General features: G+C 40.0%; 1 protein-coding gene across 9 annotated transcripts in view; it reads right to left on the reverse strand.

The window, feature by feature from the left end:
• The window catches only part of hmbox1b (homeobox containing 1 b), a 32,557-nt gene extending 14,996 nt beyond the window's left edge, over positions 1–17,561 (reverse strand). For 3 of the 9 annotated variants that reach the window (XM_053614460.1, XM_053614458.1, XM_053614456.1), the window contains exons 1-5: positions 17,124–17,561; positions 7,962–8,048; positions 6,403–6,894; positions 1,860–1,945; positions 720–830 (exon numbers count right to left, since the gene is read on the reverse strand). In XM_053614460.1, coding sequence (XP_053470435.1) covers positions 720–830; positions 1,860–1,945; positions 6,403–6,894; positions 7,962–8,020 — 748 coding nt within the window. In that variant the 5' untranslated portion in view covers positions 8,021–8,048; positions 17,124–17,561. Of the gene's footprint in view, positions 1–719; positions 831–1,859; positions 1,946–6,402; positions 6,895–7,961; positions 8,049–16,822; positions 17,038–17,123 lie in introns of all 9 variants that reach the window. The other 6 variants (XM_053614463.1, XM_053614462.1, XM_053614461.1 and 3 more) reach the window with 4 other exon arrangements.
• Positions 17,562–21,346: the final 3,785 nt, after the last annotated feature.

Here is a 21,346-nt window from a genome sequence, read left to right on the forward strand (position 1 = left end):
ACTGTAATGTACAGATGTAAGATGTAATTATTAATAAAAAAGGGGGATATATTCAGAAGTCTGTATTTTTAATGTGTTTTAAAGACATCTTGCAAAAGGGGGGCCTCGGTCAAATGTTAATGCCATTTGGGGGGCCTTGCCCTGGAAAAGTTTGGGAACCCCTGCACTACTCCACTAAAATTGTGCATATAAAATGGCAAACGATCTAACTAGATGCTGTTTTGCTCATCTTTGATCACAACGAGGCCAAGTGAACAGGAAATACGTTGCTGTGGTTTGGTTCACACCAAGTAAGCAAATGACTAATTTTCATTAGTATTGGATACCTCATATCAGCTCTACCAAATTTACTCCCAGCAAAATCAAATCCGACAGAAATGAGCAGAAAAAAAGAAGAGGGCACAAAACCTAAATGCAACTTTTAACTGGAGGGGAGAGGGAAAAAAAAAAAAGACTTTTTTTCAAAATTTGATTTTGCTGGGAGTAAATTTGGTAGAGCTGATATGAGGTATCCAATACTAATGAAAATTAGTCATTTGCTTACTTGGTGTGAACCAAACCACAAAAAAGACTTTTTTTTTGTTTGCATTTAATCAGAAATTCAGCACAGAAGTTAGAGCTAATAGTAAGAAGTTAATTATGAAAATTAATTGACAAGAGCTAGCACACTTCAGAGTTCATACTTTTCTCACACACTAATGAAAATTAGTACATCTAACCTGGAGTGGTCTTTTCCAGCTGGTACCAGCGATAGAAGGCTCTCTTCTTCTGCTCACTCAGATCAGATCCCTGCTGCAGGAGCCAGTGGGAGATCCGACTCTGACTGATTCCTGAGAGACACAGAGAGAGAGAGAGAGAGAGAGAGAGAGAGAGAGAGAGAGAGAGAGAGAGACAGACAAATTATACAGGCATCTACTTTGAGCTGAGAAAAGTAAATAAAACAACAATTCAGTAATGGTTTAATTACTGTTAGTTAAAAAGGTACACCATGCAAGTTTTGACCATCTTTTATTGAAAAATAAAACTGCATGCTTTTTATGGAAGAACACTGCGCTTGGTTGTGCTTCGCTTCTGCGCGGATGGATATGGTACTCAGTGTGTAGTCAGTGTGAGAGGAAAATGCTTAAAAATATTTAACCAGTAAAGGGGCTGAATCTGAAACAGTAGCATGATGAGCATGAAAACTAGGTATGTAAATATTTGAATGAGTTCCAGTTTACATGAACATGATATGAGCAGAGCATAAGGACAGATAACATACTCTGCATGGCACTGTAGCAGCTAAATCCATAGCTTAGTTGTTCCTCCCCTTGGCTAGCGACACCAAACTAGCCTAGTCAGAAAGGTTTTATATTTTATCGGTCTGGTAGTCCTACAAACAGTGACATCACCCAAGGCAAGTTTTATCATAAATCCAACTTTTTCTGATCATGTCATACACTGACAGCTAAGTTACCATAGCTTCCATAAAACAAAACTTAGGCTACTAGCTGAGCTGGAAAAAATGCATGGAGATGAATCTGGGCTTAGACCTGGATGATTAACAGACCAGCTCATGCTCCTGGTTTTGACTAATCAGAATCACTGATGTTTTTAAATTAATCATGTTACAAAATTTGTTAATATTAACATTAAAGTAAAGGAGAAGAAATGTTTTTCCTTAGACCAATGTATGCAAGACTAAAATCTGATGCCTGAAGTCCAGTCTCTGATCCTGAAATATTAGGTTCAAATTGAGGACCCAAGGAGGACCAGCAGGTTCAAAGTGAGGACCCGAGAAGGACCAGCAGGTTCAAAGTGAGGACCTGAGGATGACCAGTAGGTTAAAAGTAAAGGTGCAAATGAACACGCCCACTAACCTGTGACCTGGGCCACCACTGCCTGAGAGATGCGCCGGTTAGCCAGAAAAGCCTTGATCTCCTCTTTCACCAAACTGCTGTCCCTCCTAAACAGATAGATAGACACACTTATAAAGACATGAGGAAGGCAATTATTAAGCAGCTTTGTACCCCTGGCTGCTTGGCCACAATAATAATCAGAAGTGCGCCCACCACAGAAAGATGCTCCCTGATAATGTAATGTAGCTACTGGTTTAATTACACTTCCTAGTATTGAGGGTATTTCTTCTGTGCCTGGTTGTTTGTGCAAATGTGAGCATGTTGGTTAGGGGTGGACAAATCATAAATCCATTAGCTAACCTTAATTCAATTACCCAGCCCAGTGAGCATGTGAAAGCTCCAACGTGCTGTCCAGTCCCATGTTTCAGTTGTCCAGAAACCTAACTGACTATGCCAAAAAAGATGGTAGCTAACATAATGTAATAAATATGTCAAGCAATTACATTAATTAACAAACAAATATATACAAACATATAAATTCCTGCGTAGGGGACGACTCGGTCAAAGCGGTCATCCTTTTCTAAGAAAGTGACTGAGGCAGCATATTGTGTTTGCATAAACATCTGGCTACGAGTTGTGGTCTTTTCCCTCACATCGCTTTCGTCAGCACATAGAGACCGAAATAAATTGTGTGAATAGTGCAAAACTGTGTCAGTGAGTCCGTAAAGGATTTCTTTGAAGAGTTTTTTGAGATCGTTATGGCCAAAAATGCTTGATTTTGCAGTGTCCTTTTTTATTTTTTACAAATTCGCAACGCAACTTGCAGAACTTATTCTTAAATTTTTTTATTTTAACTTGTGTTTTTATTGCAGAAAACTACCTGAATTGGTGAAATCGCAATTGCACAAAACTGTCTTATGCAGTGCTGCTTGTTGGTAAATGCGACCTTTCAGCTGTACTCATGTTTGACGTACGTGAATTGATGAGGGCTTTGGCTGAATGAGTGTTGTGATGACGTCACATGCCGCGTCTCAGACCAAATCCGCAGTGATTTTTATTTATTTTATTTTTTAAATGGCAAGCTTCTCCGAAAATCACAAAATTCTGGAGGGACTGGTTAGAGGAGTTCTATGACATTTGGCGTGTGGATTTCCACACACTTACAGAAAGCCAAATTCTCACCAGCAAATTTAAGTCAATTTTAACAAATTTGATTCGATTCTGATTGGTCATTTAGAATATAACACCTCATTTATCTTGCCTTGAGGACATTTAAAAAAAAACAAACAAAAAAAAAGGGGGGGGGGGGGTCTTTTTCTCCCCAAATTTAAGAAGGGAAACTTTCATTGTGCTGAAGATGTGGTTCCACCAAGCTTTCATAGGTTTGGAGAATAATTCCATCCGAGTCCGGTGATTAATTTTACCATGGAAATGATCCAATTAAACTGGAAATGCTAGATAACGTCATGCTAATCTTCATGCAAAGTGTCCAAAGCATTCTGTATGAAACGCGTCTAAAGTGGATCAAGGCTGAAGTGCAGCAGTAGGAAGGATTTATCTAGCTGTTTTTCTAGGACTTGATCTGAAACTAGTTATACAGTTTACACTTTACTCTGTTTTTGGGACCAACCACACCCACGATCAGCACACATACACATACAATGTGGTAATTTTAAAGTGAAACTTCAGACAAAATTATAATGGGAGAGGGGCTGGGTGAAGTGTGTACATTTCTTTTTAAACTGATATCTTCCAGAAAAAACCTCCAGCAGCATGTTTGTGTATGAAACAGTAACAATACAGCTGTGTTAATGCTTTATACAAAAGGACGTTATTGGTGTGAGCTGCATCATTTAAACTAATTTATGTTTCTCTCACAGTGTTGCTGCTCCCGATTTGTTTAGTCTTTAACAGGAACAAGTTCATAGTTCAGTCTGTACTCTTATCTTTTGGGTTGATTTCAGATATCAGTCAGGTTTTTTTCTATTTAACTCTGTTGTATTTACCTGTTTGACAAAAGTAGGGCTGCAACTAACAGTTATTTTCAGAATCGATTATTTTTTCGATTAATTGGATGGGGCGGGGCGAACTTTCAGTACCTTTTTTTTGTTTATTTAAAATAAAATACACAAACTAAGTGTTACAAATATAAATTCAGACTAAAATTTACACAACTGTTTCTGCAAAACAGAAAAAAACCCAATACACACACACACACACACACACACACCAGAATATATATTATTAATTTAGGACTGTAGTTTAATTCTGTGCTTTTTGTGCATCCATAAAAAATAATGTATAAATACTATAAAAATAAATGTATATATGTTATTTTATAGTGTTTATGCATTATGTTTATGGATGCACAAAAAGCACCAAATTAAACTACAGTCCTAAATGAATAATAAAAACTCCCTTTCACTGCACCTTGTAGCTTCTGTTACTCGCTGACTTTAGGAATATTATTTTGCTTGTGTTTACTTTTGATCATAGTGTTTTAATTAGACATTACAGATCTTACTCGCGCTACACTCTGTATCAGCGCGTCTACACCACGCGTGATCAGCAACGCGGCCTCGTTACTAACGCATCACTTCCGTTATAATAAACGACAGAATTTACACTGCAAGCGCGCAAATACAGCATATAAATGACAAGAAACTTAAATTAATCTAAACCTTTTAAGCAGCTTACACCAGTTTCCCCTGCCCCTTACACACAGTGGAGCATTTTGGATATAAACATAAGTTTATGTATGTATATATGTGCTCGTGCATCACTGTATATCTCCGCAGTGTTTAATATAAAATGCTCCCCCTGCCTTTGAGGACTTTCTTCCTCAGTCACGTGACGATTTCGCCTCCGTCTGATGGAGACTGAGGTCATGTTGGGAATAAAAGTTAACACTGACAGAAAGTAAACTGAAGAAAGTCATTGTCGGTGACTCGGGTGTCTGCTAATGCTAGCGTGCGTATGATAACAAGCGCCTTTGCCTAGGAAGTTGATATTGATGATACTGATGATATTACCTTTCTAAAATCCACACACTAGATGGTAGTGCACAGTACATAGTGTAAGTGTACAGTACTTCATTTGGGACACAACTTTAGTGTTTACTCTCCAAAGCGTGTTTTCGGAACAGAAGTAACGTAATGAGTAAATCTCCCCCATGCCGCGCGCAGACCAACTAATCCATAATGAGATTCATTGACAACGATTTTCATAATCGATAATTATCGATTAGTTGTTGCAGCTCTAGACAAAAGCTTTGTTGTATAATCAAAAATAAAACCTTGACTATACCATATGTCTCAGTCTGGGTTATTACACAACTTGGCAAGAAACCCAACACCTGGTTTAACCAGTATTTTGGCAGGAAACATTAAAAATTCCCACACTGATCCAAGTCTGGACTTGTGCTATATTATGTTGAAGGTGTTTTCCTTTTCGCCTTCTTATGTACTTCCTCAGGTTAATGTCTTCATGATATAAAATCAAGTCCAATTGTTTTACTACTAGTCACTAGTTTAGTCATTACTACTAGTCACTATTAGACACTAATTCACCGATCCCAGAGAATCCCAGAACTCTGAATACTGGCTGATAACTGATACTGAGAAGATACTACACTATGGTGCAATTAAACATGAATGAATTAAGAAGTACAATGGTTTTATAATGGAAGAGACGATATGCAACTTTAATCTTGACTTGATATGCAACTTTAATCTTCGAAACCATTAATTTGAACAATAATAGCTGAATACCTTTTAGCAGCCTGAAGGAATGCTGTATAGCTTTTATTCAGCAATCCTTCAGACTACTAGCTAGATAGCCAAGTACTAAACTTCTAGGCTATTCTTTGCAATATCGAATAGATTATCGCATTTTAATTTCATGGATTTAATCTCGCATCCAAGTTCACTAGCGAGCTAAATTACATCAAGTAAACTCATTTATATCATTATTCAAATCAACAGTCAGGAAAGCTTGTTAGCAAGATAGCTAACATCAGGCGCACTGTGTAATCAAAACCAACAGACAAGGTTGCTAACAAGCTAGATAAGGGTCAGTAGTACAATTGTGCTGTGTATTATCGTTCATTAGTTTTAATAATAAAAAAGAAATAATAAAAAAAAGGCACCAAGTCAGCTAGCAAGTTAGATACAAGCCATATTACTGTGCAATTAGAACCAGTATATCATCACTGTAGGAACCAATAAGCAATGTGAGAGGAGCAGTTTTTCTGTAGAAGTCACTGGGTTGTTTTTCAGCTACAGATATTCACCATGATGAGATGTAAAATAATGTGCTAAAATTGTTCAAACAAAACAAACAAAAAAAATGCTACAGGCACCTGTTTCACCACAGTCACTCGAGCGAGAAGAAGCTAAGAGAGCAAGAAAGAAGTCTCACTTTCTGAATTACAATGGGAAAGAATGTAGAAATCTCAAAACTGATATTCATGCCCCCACCCCCCTTCTTCGCTTATGTAATAAATAACGGTATGAAACTAATCATGGAAATAATTAGACAGGAAACAATTATTCTGATCACCGACCTCATCAGGTCCTCCACCTTGTCGTCGACGTCCATCTCTTCCTCCACCCCATCAAACCCATATGGCCTCACTGCCACGGCCGCTGCCGCGTTTCCTGACGGATAACGGGGTGGAGACAGCTTCCCGTTGGCCGTCCCATTCTGCGTCACAGCAACCAGTGAGACAGGTGGTGAGGTCGCATAGCTGTTGCTTGGTGACGGGGACAGGAACTGAGTCTGCGTAGAGGTGGTGGCAGTAGAGACGGCCATGTGGGAGGTGGAGCTTTCATTGGTGCCATGTGAAGGGGCGGGGTCAGATACCGAGGGAGCAGGGCCACAGGACGAAGAGGCAGAGCCACGGCGCCCAAACTTGTCTCCATGCTCTCGGTCGAGACGCTCCAGTGTGTCCAGTGCATGGACAATCTCGGGCTTGGTCATGCCACTCCGCCGCAGCCGCTGCAGCAGATCGATCTGCTCAATGGTGAAGCGCGGCTCGTCTGTGTACTGGGACATCCTGGTGGAAAAAGGAAAGAAAAGGGGGGGGAAAAAAAAAAAAAAAGACATTGCTATGAAACAGGAATCTTTATCACAGTGCTTCTGGGTACTGGGTTTAGGGGTAAGGATTTAGACATCAGGGTTGGGGATAATGAAGCTTGGCTCGTGTGGCCCGAGACATTTTTCTGGTGGGTCCTTTTTGATGTTAACCAGGTTAATTTTTACACAGTTTGCATCTGAGAGACGTTTAGGATTCAAGGTTAGGCATTAAAACTTAGGGGTTAAACGGTGAAGTGAAGCTTGTCTGCACAGTCGGGTCCTGAACTTGGAATTTAAATAAATAAAGAAAGAAAGAAAGAAAGAAAGTTACCACCACATGTAAACATGTAGAATATTTTATTATATAGTGCGTTCTTTATTGTAAATAAAAATATCAAGGTAAGATTATTAACAGCGATGCAAATGTCAGTCAACGGCATAAGCATGAAACGAAGAAAAGAAAAAAAAAAAAAACAGTTGCAAATTAAGATCGTATTAAGTGCACTGAAATGAAGCTACGCCACAAAATGGCCGACATTCCTCACAGCAGAACGACTGCAGCACGTCCTGACAATAAAAGGGAAAATCCTTTTTATACGTGACCCAATTCCTGATGTCTGGAAACATTCTCCCTGCATTAATATGGCTCGTTGTGACTTATCACTTCTGCTGTTGCCATGGAAACCCTTCAGCTCTGATATGTAATTTCCTCAGATGGTCTATAACGTGATTTACTCTTGTGGCATATTGCGCTATTTGTGATCATTTGGTCCAAACCAATAAGATTTAGACACACGTACATTTGGAACTTTGCGACACTTAAGAGATTTGTCACATTTCCAGCTGTATGATATGAACATATTGAGCTACATAAAATATCATATTGTGCTGCATTGCTACATAGTGTAATATAATCAGTGACCCATTGGTGAAGCCTTGGTGTTCGTTGTTAAAACCACCTGCGTTATCGGACCACACCAACTGCTATGCATTTGATTGTATGAATGTTGATCAAGCATAAGGCTCATAACATAACACAGGACTCACCTTGTGTGAATTTTGTTGAAATAATCAGTCATTGCAGGAGGTGGGCTGAATCTCACCATCTCAGTTTTTCAGTTGATCAACCCCTGGCTTGAAAGTGCAAAAAAACAAGCAAAAAAAAAAAAACCAAACAACAAACGTCGCTTGCGTTTTTTGGTGTGATGATTATCATTCCAAATTTTTGCACATTTTTTCCTAATACTTTATAATAAGCCATAAAGCTAATCAGCACACTCTGCTAGCTACTAAACAAAATGACCAAATCAACGGTTTTGCGTCATCTCTCATAATGATTAATCTACTAATCAGTGAATCACCAAAGCAGCAAACCCCAGAAAGATGCACACGGAGCCATTTTATCTTGGAGAAGTTCTCTATTTAGACACACCTGGTTGAGTTCACACAGCTTACTGTTATGTTTGGTCACTTGGTGTTCAAGGAACTTCAAGGGTGTACATATAATGTTGAGATCCAGAACAGCATCACTGTTCACATCCTATTGTGCACATCTGTTCGCTATTGATATGCTTCACGTATAAAGCAGGCTATTGGAAGGAGGTGTGGAGCTCTTTTAGGGAGTTTTGCCCAGATGCTGAAGAGTGTGTTGTATATATTTTCCTTCACTGATTCCACAAGGCACTTGGTCTTGGCAAGAACATACATCACCAAACTTAAAGATGCAATACAGCTTACATTCAATACTTTCATCATCACCGTCATTATGTCAGTATATTAATGAAGTGTTCAGGTGTGAAATAATACTAATCCATTAAACATCTAACCATAATGATGGCGTTTTGCTGTTTTAATGGGTTTATTCGCCGGTGTCAAATCTCAGAATGATCGCTGTTCATTTTAACACCCTTATGGTTAGAATGTAAGTCTCAAATCAGGTGTATACTTGCAATATACTGAGCATGTAGTGTACACTTTATTTATATAAAAATAAATAAATAATAAATAAATAATAATAAAAAATTATATATAATTAATTTGTACTGTATCAATTGCCACACATCAGAACACAGGGATGCAGGCTACACCACTAATCATGCAGTTTTGGCAGCTACACTTTCTCTAGTGTTAAGGCCAATCTCTGGGGTGTGCACATAGAGAAATCTTGGTCCAGCTTTTTTTCTGTAAACTGATCATAGGGTCAGCCGTATTGGAGGCTACATGCATGCTGAGTTAGGATTCAGATGGAAAGAGTTAGACAGTACTGTACCGGTACAGCTAGACACACTGTGGGGAGTGATGATGAAATTGTACAGGTATGCCAGTGTACCATAGGAATTTCCAGTTAGGATATCCTTCCTTATGTACACCTGCCCATTCATGCAGTTATCCAGTCAGCCAATCATCCACCATAAAATCATACTGATACAAGCTTCAATAATGTACACGTCGAACAAAATTTGGGGGGGAACGTGATGTGATATTGTTCTGACCGCGGCATGTTTGTTGCTGCCAGATAGGCTGGTTTGAGACTTTTAGAAACTGCTGATCTTCTGGGAGTCACACGCGCGCACACACGCGCGCGCACACACGCGCGGGCACACACACGCGCGGGCACACACACGCGCGGGCACACACACGCGCGGGCACACACACGCGCGGGCACACACACGCGCGGGCACACACACACACGCGCGCGCGCACGTCTTTCGAGTTTACCGAAAGTGGTCTAACAAAATTATAAATGTTAGCAAGCGTCAGTGCTACAAATGGAAAACACCTTGTCAGACGAGAGACGTCAGAGGATGATGGTCAGACTGGTAGGATATCCAAGGCTCTTTAAAACCATGGTGAGCAGAAAAGCATCCTGAATGAACAACAAGTCGAACCTTGAGGCGGATGGGCTACAACAGCAGAAGGCCACATCAGGTTACACTCATATCAGCCAAGAACCGGAATCTCATGCTACAGTGGGTACTGGCTCACCAAACCTGAACAGACTGGAAAAACATCGCCTGCTCTGGTGAATTTTGATTTTCAGTTATATGATATGATACGATACGGCCAAGCTGCTTTTACAGAAAATGAAAACACCAGCTTCTGACCAATCAGAATAGAGCATTTAACAGCACTCAAATATTCACACGCATCTCTGGTGCACCTCTAAAGCAATAAACATCGAAGATCAAACCTGTCTTAGCCGATCTACTACATATGGGGTAAAGGGAAAACGATGCACAGATATTTCAACTGCGTCATAACCCATGATAAGAGGTTAAGCAATTATTGTAATTTTGTTAGCGAGTTAACTACCAGCTACTGTGTTAGTTTATACCGGGATTATGCTCAAGCAGTCTGTGTCAGCTGGTTACATTGTAATCACCTGTAAGTTAATAGATGAACAAAACAGTTTAATAGCATACCACTGAAAAAGGCTCGGCCAGCCTGCGTACACAAGTTAAGAGTTAACCTACTCTACAAAACATACACCAGGACATGTAGTGGGTTAGCTAAGACATGCTTGATGTCCAAGTTTTGATTCGGATGTTTTGCACTGGACTATAAAGCTATTATTAAAGTCCCCATGAAATAAAATAAATAAAAAAATACAAGTTTTCTGGACTTTAGGAAATTTTTTTAGGAAATTTTCTGGAAATTTTTATGACCTCATCGTGCACTTCCAATCAAATGCTCTATAGAATCTGAAGTGTCCCGCCCCCAACGTTATAAAAATCACCTTGGTGAAGTTGCCGTCATTGAGCGAGAGAAATCGTATCAGTAATATTTTATTAAACAATATTCACATATAAACATTCTACCAAATTACAAATGGTAAGCAGAGAATTGCTTAGAAACACAAATAATTTTACAGTATACCACAGAGACACATCAACGCCCCCCGTCTGCCTCCTGATTAGAACCATCACCCTCTGTTCAATTCAGTTTTATTTGTATAGCACTTTTAACAATAGGCATTGTCTCAAAGCAGCTTTACAGAAATATATAAACACAGGATATAGATTTTAAAATGTGTGAATTTATCCCTATTGAGTGTGCCGGTGGCGATGAAAAACTTTCCAAGATGATATGAGGAAGAAACCTTGAGAGGAACCAGACTCAGAAGGGAACCCGTCTACATCTGGGTAACAACGGATAGTGTGAACGTAAAAGAAAGTTCATTATGTTCTTGGCTCAAATTGATACGGCCTGACTCCAAAGACAACTGCTGGTTCATTTTATTCATCAGTAGAAGATTCTGCGAGGTCCGCTGGAACAGGTGAAGGAGGTGGAGAAAAATCCTCCACAAGTGAATCAAACACACTCATTGCTCGGGCTCACGTTCATGGTACTAACTGTCAAGTACGGCTTGGCTCGGGCTGTGAGGTAAGCTAAACGCTACTGGCTTTTTAAAAAGGGGAGGAACCACTCCATATACCCTGCCCTGACTTCCTGTTTCAGTGGAAATTAAGCCGAGATATCGAATGACACTGCGGGTTTCAAGCACTTCAGATGGACTTAAAGGAATAAAATACACCAGGACAAGCAGTCATAAGAAAATAATCAGCGATGGGGTGGTGTGATATAGCCTGACACGAAATGGATTCTTTTTTTAATAACCGCGCAAGTGTTTTATTTGCAAAGCAATCTGTCCTGAAAACCTAAAGCTACACCTTTACCTAAAACTGACACTGGAGACTCCTTCCAAACAATCTCACAGAAAAGTGCCTCACATCAACAAATTACATGCATTTGTTTGTTGTTGTTTTTAGATCCATTTATGTGACGCTGAACAAATCCCTGTATAGGTTGTTACTACAGAAACAATAATGCATCAGAACAAGCAACGTACCAAACGGAGACCTCCAATTTGTGTTTGTTTTATGACAAGAGTCTCCGTTAGATTTTCCATCGGCTCGGCCGGCCTGTGTACACCAGTTAAGAGTTAACCTACTTTGCGGAACGCACACCAGGGGAAAAAACCGAGAGAAAATAAAAACAGACTGACCGTGACTTCAAAACACTAGGCTCATAAAAAAAAATAAAATAAAATAAAAAATAGGACTTCACATTATTTCATTTAACAACAGTAAAACTGCATACAAAGGCAGCAGTAAACAGTATAAAATCTGCAGCTTTTCCATTTGGGAATGTTGGAGGAATGCATGAGAGAGGACCAGTCCTAACTGGATTCATTTAATACTTATTAAACACTTATGTAGGAAATTGGAGAAAAATGTAATAAACGGGCAGATTGTTCAGTTTTTCTTAAAATAGGCCACGTCACGGGACAAGGGCATGAGAGGACGACCGTAAGTGCTGAAGAGATACATACGGAGCGGGGGAGCGAGAAAGATGGCCATAAAGCAGCACTTATGACACAATCTGCAGCACGAATACAATCCTCCTGCATTTCATCACCGCGCTGATTGGCAGGTTGGCATAGTAAAGCGTAGAAAACGAGAAGCACAGACACCCCGCAGGTTGCGCCACTATACTCAGGGCCATAAAGCACAGGGAAGGCTCGGATGCAGCAGTGACGCTGCAGGTGCTGGTGAGCAGCGAGAGAAGGGACGCGCACATGCACCAGCTGCTGCGTAACTAAGCCTCGTCCACTGCTGCAAGGCACTGCACCACAAACAAACAAACAAATAAATAAATAATTTTCTCTTATCACTTTCCGCCAACATCCAGCACACCTATAGGGAGCCGATTATGCGCATGCTAGAAGACGTGGCATTCTGATTCGAGGTTTCATAATGCGTGACGGGTTTGCATACATCCACGCCATCTTCTCTCATTTCAGAGGAAAAGAAGAACACAGGAGCGCCAGTTCTCTGCATCGCCATTATGATGAGAAATGATTTGTGCAGAAACATTTATGTCATTATGATCCTTCACAACAGCGCAGCCGAGATTTTCATTTACTTCCAAAAAAAAAAAAAAAAAAGGAAGAGAAAGAAAGAAAGAAAAAAAAAAAAAAAAGAAAGAAAGGGTTGATTACAAAAGGAAGTTAGGTCACAATGCAAAATAAACAGAGATCGTATCGTTTCAATCGGGTACAAAACTGTACAAACGCCTCACCATAGTGGGACCCTAAAGCGCACACATTTTGTGCCTTCGATACGATAAGTGGAACTAAATTGAAATGTACCTTTAACACTGATTTAGGAGCCATAATTAGACCTTATGGACCATTTTTGCACTTGAAAGGAGGTAAAAACAGTATTTAACTTTACCCAGCAAAATGATGCATCCTTGAAGGTCCCATGCTACTGACAAGCAAAGGTAGAGTTTAGTTCTATTGCCAGTAGTAGGTCATTTACTGCTTTAACCATTACTATTACTATTATTATTATGCTGCAAATACACTGTTAATACAATATTACTGTTTATGAACACAGAATCAACAGACAGAATCCTCCACTTTACAAAGTAAGCATTTACTCTGTGTACATCTGTTCGTGAGATCTTATGAGGACCACAGGATCTCAGTTTTCCCCCCCAATACGCCACCTCCTGAAGATGTTGACTGGTTACACAGTTTTCACCAATTAACCCGCAATGCAACAAAATAGTCCAGATGTTAAGAAAAAGAAAGAAAGAAAAAAAAAAGCACATGAGGATGCAATATGCAAATAAGTGCTCTCTAAAAATCGCTCTCTAAATGTGTTCTATTGCGTGGGAACATCATGACCTCAGATGCTCCAGACGAACATATTTGTGCCTTTGGATGAATCACGGCATTCAAGGAAATGATTTCAGTCCTGATTTAACCACAAACATGACGCTTTAATGTTCTGCTGGTTTAAAAGACATATGTATGGGTAAAAATGAAAAATTTAAAAAATATTTGATTTAAAAGTCATTAAGGTGAGAGTGATTCAAGCTTAAAATCGATTAGACATTTTCTCTGATCTATTAGTATCCTAAACTGATGAAATTGCATCATGATCATCTGTAGCGCAATATGCAAACGATGCGTATTAAAAGGTGCAATAGTTTATTTTGTTTTATTCCTGACTTGTACAAATAACCTGGAAGATGTAGAACATGATAAACAATGGATTAAGTCCCTGTGAAGTGCCTTGAAACATGCAGCATTATTCAACGTGTTGATGGCATTTCCACTGATACAAGAAGTCAGGGTGGGACATATCGTGTAGCTCCTCCCCATTTGTAAATAGCCAACAGCGTTTGGCTTACCTTACAGCCCGGGGTAAACCGTACTTACTACCACGGACGCAATAAAGTGAACGAAATCAAGCCACTTCCTTCTTATCCATCTTGCAGTTGGAAAACTGAATAAAAATGCATGCATTCGAACGGCCAAAGACACTTTCAGGAACCGTGCTTCCTGAGATTTCTCTTGGAATGTCACGTGAACCAATACTTCGGTACCAAGTCGGTACCAACATTCTTAAAACGTGACGGTACTTGTTTTACTGGAGTAGCGTTGGAACCAAATGGAGGTACCAAGGTTGCAATTCTTCCGGACCTGATGGGGGCAGCAAATACGCGCAAGTGTTTTAGTCGGTCCACAAGTGGTGAAGAACAACAACTACAAGCACACGGAGAAAAACTACAGAAGTTTAGCTCCACCGTGACTCGTTGAGAGGAAAGGTGGTATGGAATATGGAAATACTTTGCAGATGACAACAAACATGTAATTGATGCTGTGAAGCCGGTGTGCAACCGATGCTATCATTCATTTCAAACAAAGCGAGGAAACACCTTGAATTTGACGAAGCATCTGAAAGACGGTCCCCATATTATGTTTGTTTGAGGCAGCTGGCATGAAACCAGTTAATATAATAAACCATGTAATATTTGCGATAGCCAGTTACTTGTTAACAACGCTAACACATTTTAGTGTTATAAACTACCTCCTAATGGCCACCATGCATCTCCATTCAGCCAGTGTCCTGTCAGCTAAATGTAGCCTAATGTCACTAATAATTATTCACATGTTCATGCTTTTAATAAATCTTTTTTGCCTGCCACCATATTAGTGAATTTAAACTAACGCTTGCATTCAGAGTATAAGGTGTGCATGTGTGCACACACGTTTAGGAGTGCTGCACCTCCACTTATTGTCAGCCAGTGTTTGATAACTAAAAATCAATCAATCTATCTCTCTCTCTCTCTCTCTCTCTCTCTCTCTCTCTCTCTCCGGATTCTAGACTTCGGATTCTAGTGCGCATTTGATTGGACAAAGAATCTGACGTGCAGAATGAGGTCATAAAAGCTGTTGATCCGTATTGGTAGTAGAGAGAGACCGTATGTTTTGAATACATGTCTTCAAAACACGAATTGCGTCACTGTTTCAAAGCGCGCCAGCTTCATACGAAAAGCCACAAAACTTCCATTTAAATTTCCATTTCAGGGGTATGGAAAAAACAGTTTTCCAAACCGACTTCTGGTCCGGAACGAGCGTTCGTGTTTGGACGATAGTGATGTGTGGTACATGAACGATTTGCTCATTTTGATCGAATCTTTAATGACTCAAGAACAACGAGTTGACTCAGAGTGATTCGTTAATTTCTGACCACGCATGAGCTGCAACATACCCATAAGTTCTGTACAGGAAACAGAAATGATTAGTTCACGTCTCGAGTCTTCGGGTTCGAGTTGTTCGTTCTTCCGGGGACCGCCGCATAGGCAATGCACCATGCGGTACCGGACACGGGATGAACGAACGACTCGAACCCGAAGACTCGAGAGGTGAACTAATCATTTTCTGTTTTACAGGGAACAGACGTGACAAATGTGACGTGACAAAAGAAAGAACAACTCAGGTGAACTAACAGACTGCATAGCCTGAAGACCTAATGCAAATCTATTCATAAATTTCTATTTCTAATAATTCGGCCCTGGTTGCATTAGCCTATAGTTTATTAAGTACTAGATGTGTCGGGGAATTTAACATGTAACGAAAATGAACAAAATGACTCGAAAAAAAAGTGTCGTTCATTTTGCTGAACGAGCTTCAAAGATCCGACTCATTAAAATGATCCGAACTTCCCATCACTATGGTACACACCTCCTGCCAGTCATTTTAGACAGACACTCCATTGGCCAAGTAACATTCTGAGGGCACAGCTTCATGAACGTGGGGGTGGGACCATTCAAATATCCAACCCACCTAATTGTTTCCAGAATTAATGTTGAAAAAATAAAAACTAGTACTAATCTTAATACAACTTTCAACACTGCAGCATAAAATGTCTCAGATCATTAAATAATCTATACAACTAAATACTGAAAGTCAAGACATTGACAAATACACGCCCCAATATAGGAGGAGAATGAAAAAAATAACGAAAAAAAAATTGCATATCCTAATTATTCCAGTCATACAAATACAAGGCCTCAGGCTTTCTGGGTTTGGCCTGCAAGAGCTCGATTGCAGCAAACCGCTCATTATAAGACAAAAATAACTCCACTCTCAGGCTCATGTTGAAATAAATAAAAGATCAAGCCATCCCTCCATCAGTCCATGCACTCATCCATTCCCATCTGCACTAAGCCTGGCATATTTGCATTCATTTCTCCAGGATCCTTTTGCAAACACAGTGTAAAGACTTAAATGTCAGAGCTACATTCATTCTGGGGTGAATTTTTAACACCACCCTGACCTTTTGCAAAACATCCCAAGACTGTTCATGTCCACCCTGCTGAAAAACACAGCTCAGATCCGCTTAGATCAGCATAATGCCGGTTCCACTTGCAAGATCATGACGGAAAAAAAAAGAAAAAAAAAGAAGGAAAAATAAAAAAAAAAAAAACCCAGCACATGAACAATAATGTTAACCACCAACACTCTTGGACCGTAGATCATTTCTTCTAGTCGAAACTGTTTATAATGAGAATAGGTTTGCTTGGAAATGCCTTTAAATGCATAAAGTTACCTTCAAATGACTGCATTAACGAGCTAACTTGGCTTGGTCAACTTTGTGAGATGAGATGTTATCGCCGTTTTCTCCCCGCTAACTCGGCTGCTAGCGCACACAACTTCATCTCGCCTGCTGAAACCTACATTTTAACCAGTGCATGCAGTCAGGTCCTTTCTGTAACGCGTTTCAAGGAATGACCGAGACTTCCTGTTATAACCGAGATTTAGGGCCTGAAATCAAAAACACATCAAGTCGCTAAGGTAGCTGCTAATATAGCAAGCTAATTCCTTTAGGAATAAAGAATGCAAATACTTACCTTTAGGCTACGTGTGAATATTGCAAACGTCCCAGCCCCGCAGACCATTTAATGACTTCACCGAGTGCAGACGACAAAAAATCCCGTTTATTTTTCACATTTGAATATCCTGCATTTATTTTTCTGCAGCCCTGCCCCGGCCCTGCTCGCTCGGGTTCAATCAGAGAGGCGGACTGTCTCGCCTTTTGTCTGACTGACAACAGCGATGTTGCTATCAACACCCGGAAGCTTTCAAACTGGAGTATCATGGGAAATGGAGTTCGACACGTGTGAAAACAGAGGCGGGGTTTTCCCCCTTTACTGAGCAATTAAGTACGGAAGCCCTCAGAGGCCATGCGTTATTATTTTTTCTTTCTTCCTTGTTTTCTTGTGTTCTTGGCTTAATTTTCTCGAGATCTCGACATGACAAAGTAATTTTCTCATGATCTCAACATAAAGTTGTTTTCTCTTGATCTCGACATAACAAAAGTTGTTTTCTCATGATTATGACTTAATGTTTCTGTGTATTCAACATAACAACACATTGTTTTTATTGTTCTGTAGGCAGCAAAAGCTTAATTCAATCCCTCAGCATCATGGAAGAACAAATTTGTTTTAATTTTGATCAGGGACATACTCAAGCTGAAATAGCTCTATGTCTGTCAGTGAGAAGGAGGCTGTCAGGTCTACAACCAGATTAAGTCCATCTCTACAACGGGCAATTATTAAATTTATGATGGCGATTGCCAATGTGCATGCCACACCAGTCCTATTCACAAGGCGTGAGATTTTCTCGTGATAAAATGATGTCATATGTAATTAATTAGGTCGAGATCACAAGAAAACAAGATAAACATACCCAAATTCTTTATTAATCTAAATAAATATCAAATTCTTCTCAAGTTTAAAGTTTGGTAAATGTGGGGAATATCATGTCTTATTCTTGCAGTCACATCTGTGAGTTTAGATTTATTAGGAATTTAGATGAACTACTACAGAAGCTGTCTGATACTAAAATGTCACCTTACACTCTAAAAAACACTGGCTAAAAACAACCCAAATTGGGTTATTTTTAGCCCAACGGCTGGGTAAATATAGGACAGAACACATTTTGGGCTAAACTAACCCAAGTTGGGTTGTTAATTTTAACCCAGCAAATGTGTTGTTTTTCAACCCAAAGGTTGGTTTCATTTGTACAAAAACGCTGGGTTAATTTTATGTCATCAATAGGTTAATATTTTCAGGGTTATTTTTACCCTTTGAAAATGTCGAATATACAGCATTATAAACAAATATGTCAGTATGGTATCTCCTTTATTTATACACAAGAAGTTGTTGAGGAATGTATTGCTAGAGCTGCTAAAGTGGTGTTTATATACAGACTTTGAAGTAAATTACTCAAATAAGTCATATATTTAAGACAAAAACATCAGATTTTGATCAAAGGAGAAGTTTAAAACATCAACACAACCCCAACAAGTAAGCCAAAGCCAATGAAGATAGCGGTGCATTTAATGTCATGTAAACTGGACTGATATAACACATTTTTGCTTTTTCTAGTGTACAATAATGGTTTTATGGATAAATATATTGATACAAATCTTGTTTTTCTAAATAAATCTAACAGTCTGTCCGTGTGAAAACCGCTACCTCCACCTGAGGAGATTTCAAACAGTCCGTGCTGAGTTAATTTGATTGCATGTGCATTGATTCAACTGTCAGTGAAAATGACCCAGCCACTAACCCAGTGGTTGGGTTACACAAAACTACCCCAAAACTACCCAAGACTGAGAAAATAACCCATTTAAATGACCCAAAAGGCTCAACCCAGCGTTTGGGTAGAAAAAATAACCCAGCACTTTTTTAGAGTGTATGACCTTAAAAATATATGATTATAGACAATGAGCCAGGAAAGAGCTGGTCCCTTAACTTCAACAAAATGTTATAATCTGAAGAATTTTATAATCTATGGTATCACAAGCTGCCATGAGATCATGCAACACAGACAAAGAGAGCCAGTAATAGGTCATTTACTACTTTAACCAGCGTTGTTTTAGTATGGTGATGAAGCCTAAATCCTGACTGTAAGATTTTATGTATATGATTCCTGTGCAGGTATGAGTTTAACTGCTGAGCTACAATCAAATCATAACTTTGAGTAGGAAGTCAATAAATTAAATTAATTAAATCGGTTGGATTGGGGTAAAGGATTCTTATCACTCTACTGATTAAGTTATATTCATTTATACAATGAAGTATCCACATAGCTAAGAAGGAAATTAACTGACGTTAAATATATTCTCTGGATTTTCTTAATCCAATGTTTTGGTATTGGTGCTTCATGGCTGTCTTATTCCTAGTTGACTTTGTTACTGTAATAAATAAGAATCAATGATTTAAACATTTTTTTTGTAGATTAATTCTTTGGGAAAGAGCTTAATTTGAAGTTGCTGGTTTTCATTACAACTATGATCTTTAGCATCACTTTTACCAACTTTAATAGAGACGCGCACACACACACACACAAGACCACCCAAAGACCACCCAAAGACAGAAACACACCCAACTCGATATACAGTGCATCCAGAAAGTATTCACAGCGCTTCACTTTTTCCACATTTTGTTATGTTACAGCTTTATTCCAAAATGGATTAAATTAATTATTTTCCTCAAAATTCTACAAACAATACCCCTTAATGACAACGTGAAAGAAGTTTGTTTGAAATCTTTGCAAATTTCCATCCATCCATCTTCTACTGCTTAATCCTTTTCAGGGTCACAGGGAACCTGGAGCCTATCCCAGGGAGCATCGGGCACAAGGGTACACCCTGGACAGGGTGCCAATCCATCACAGGGCACAATCACATACACACTCACACACCCATTCATACACTACGGACACTTTAGACACGCCAATCAGCCTACCATGCATGTCTTTGGACTGGGGGAGGAAACTGGAGTACCCAGAGGAAACCCCCACAGCACAGGGAGAACATTTAAACTCCGCACACACGTGGCCCCAGCGAGAATCGAACCCCCGACCCTGGAGGTGTGAGGCAAACATGCTAACCACTAAGCCACCGTGCACCCGCTTTGCAAATTTATTAAAAATAAAAAACAAAAAAAGCACATTTACATAAGTATTCACAGCCTTTGCTCAATACTTTGTTGAAGCACCTTTAGCACCAATTACAGCCTCAAGTCTTTTTGAGTATGATGCTACAAGCTTGGCACGTCTATTTTTGGGCAGTTTCTCCCATTCTTCTTTGCAGGACCTCTTAACCTCCATCAGGTTGGATGGGGAGCGTCGGTGCACTGCCATTTTCAGATCTCTCCAGAGATGTTCAATCAGGTTCAAGTCTGGGCTCTGGCTGGGCCACTCAAGGACATTCACAGAGTTGTCCTGTAGCCACTCCTTTGTTATCTTGGCTGTGTGCTTAGGGTCGTTGTCCTGTTGGAAGATGAACCTTCGCCCCAGTCTGAGGTCCAGAGCACTCTGGAGCAGGTTTTCATCAAGGATGTCTCTGTACATTGCTGCATTCATCTTTCCCTCGATCCTGACTAGTCTCCCAGTTCCTGCCACTGAAAAACATCCCCACAGCATGATGCTGCCACCACTATGCTTCACTGTAGGGATGGTATTGGCCAGGTGATGACTGGTGCCTGGTTTCCTCCAGACATGACGTGTTCCGCCATTCATGTTCCACCTAAACACTCTTCAAAGAGCTCAATCTTTGTTTCATCATGGTCTGAGAGTCCTTCAGGTGCCTTTTGGCAAACTCCAGGTGGGCTGTCATGTGCCTTTTACTGATGAGTGGCTTCCGTCTGGCCACTCTACCATACAGCCCTGATTGGTGGAGTGCTGCAGAGATGGTTGTTCTTCTGGAAGGTTCTCCTCTCTTCACAGAGACATGCTGAAGCTCTGTCAGAGTGAACATCGGGTTTTTGGTCACCTCCCCGACTAAGGCCCTTCTCCCCCGATCTCTCAGTTTGGCCGGGCGGCCAGCTCTAGGAAGAGTCCTGGTGGTTCCAAACTTCTTCCATTTACAGATGATGGAGGCCACTGTGCTCATTGGGACCTTCAATGCTTCAGAAATGTTTCTGTACCCTTCCCCAGATCTGTGCCTCGATACAATCCTGTCTCAGAGGTCTACAGACAATTCCTTGGACTTCATGGCTTGGTTTGTGCTCTGACATGCATTGTTAACTGTGGGAGCTTATATAGACAGGTGTGTGCCTTTCCA

This window comes from Ictalurus furcatus, chromosome 25 (assembly GCF_023375685.1).
Source record: "Ictalurus furcatus strain D&B chromosome 25, Billie_1.0, whole genome shotgun sequence".
In the NCBI taxonomy this organism is placed as follows: Eukaryota; Metazoa; Chordata; class Actinopteri; order Siluriformes; family Ictaluridae; genus Ictalurus; species Ictalurus furcatus.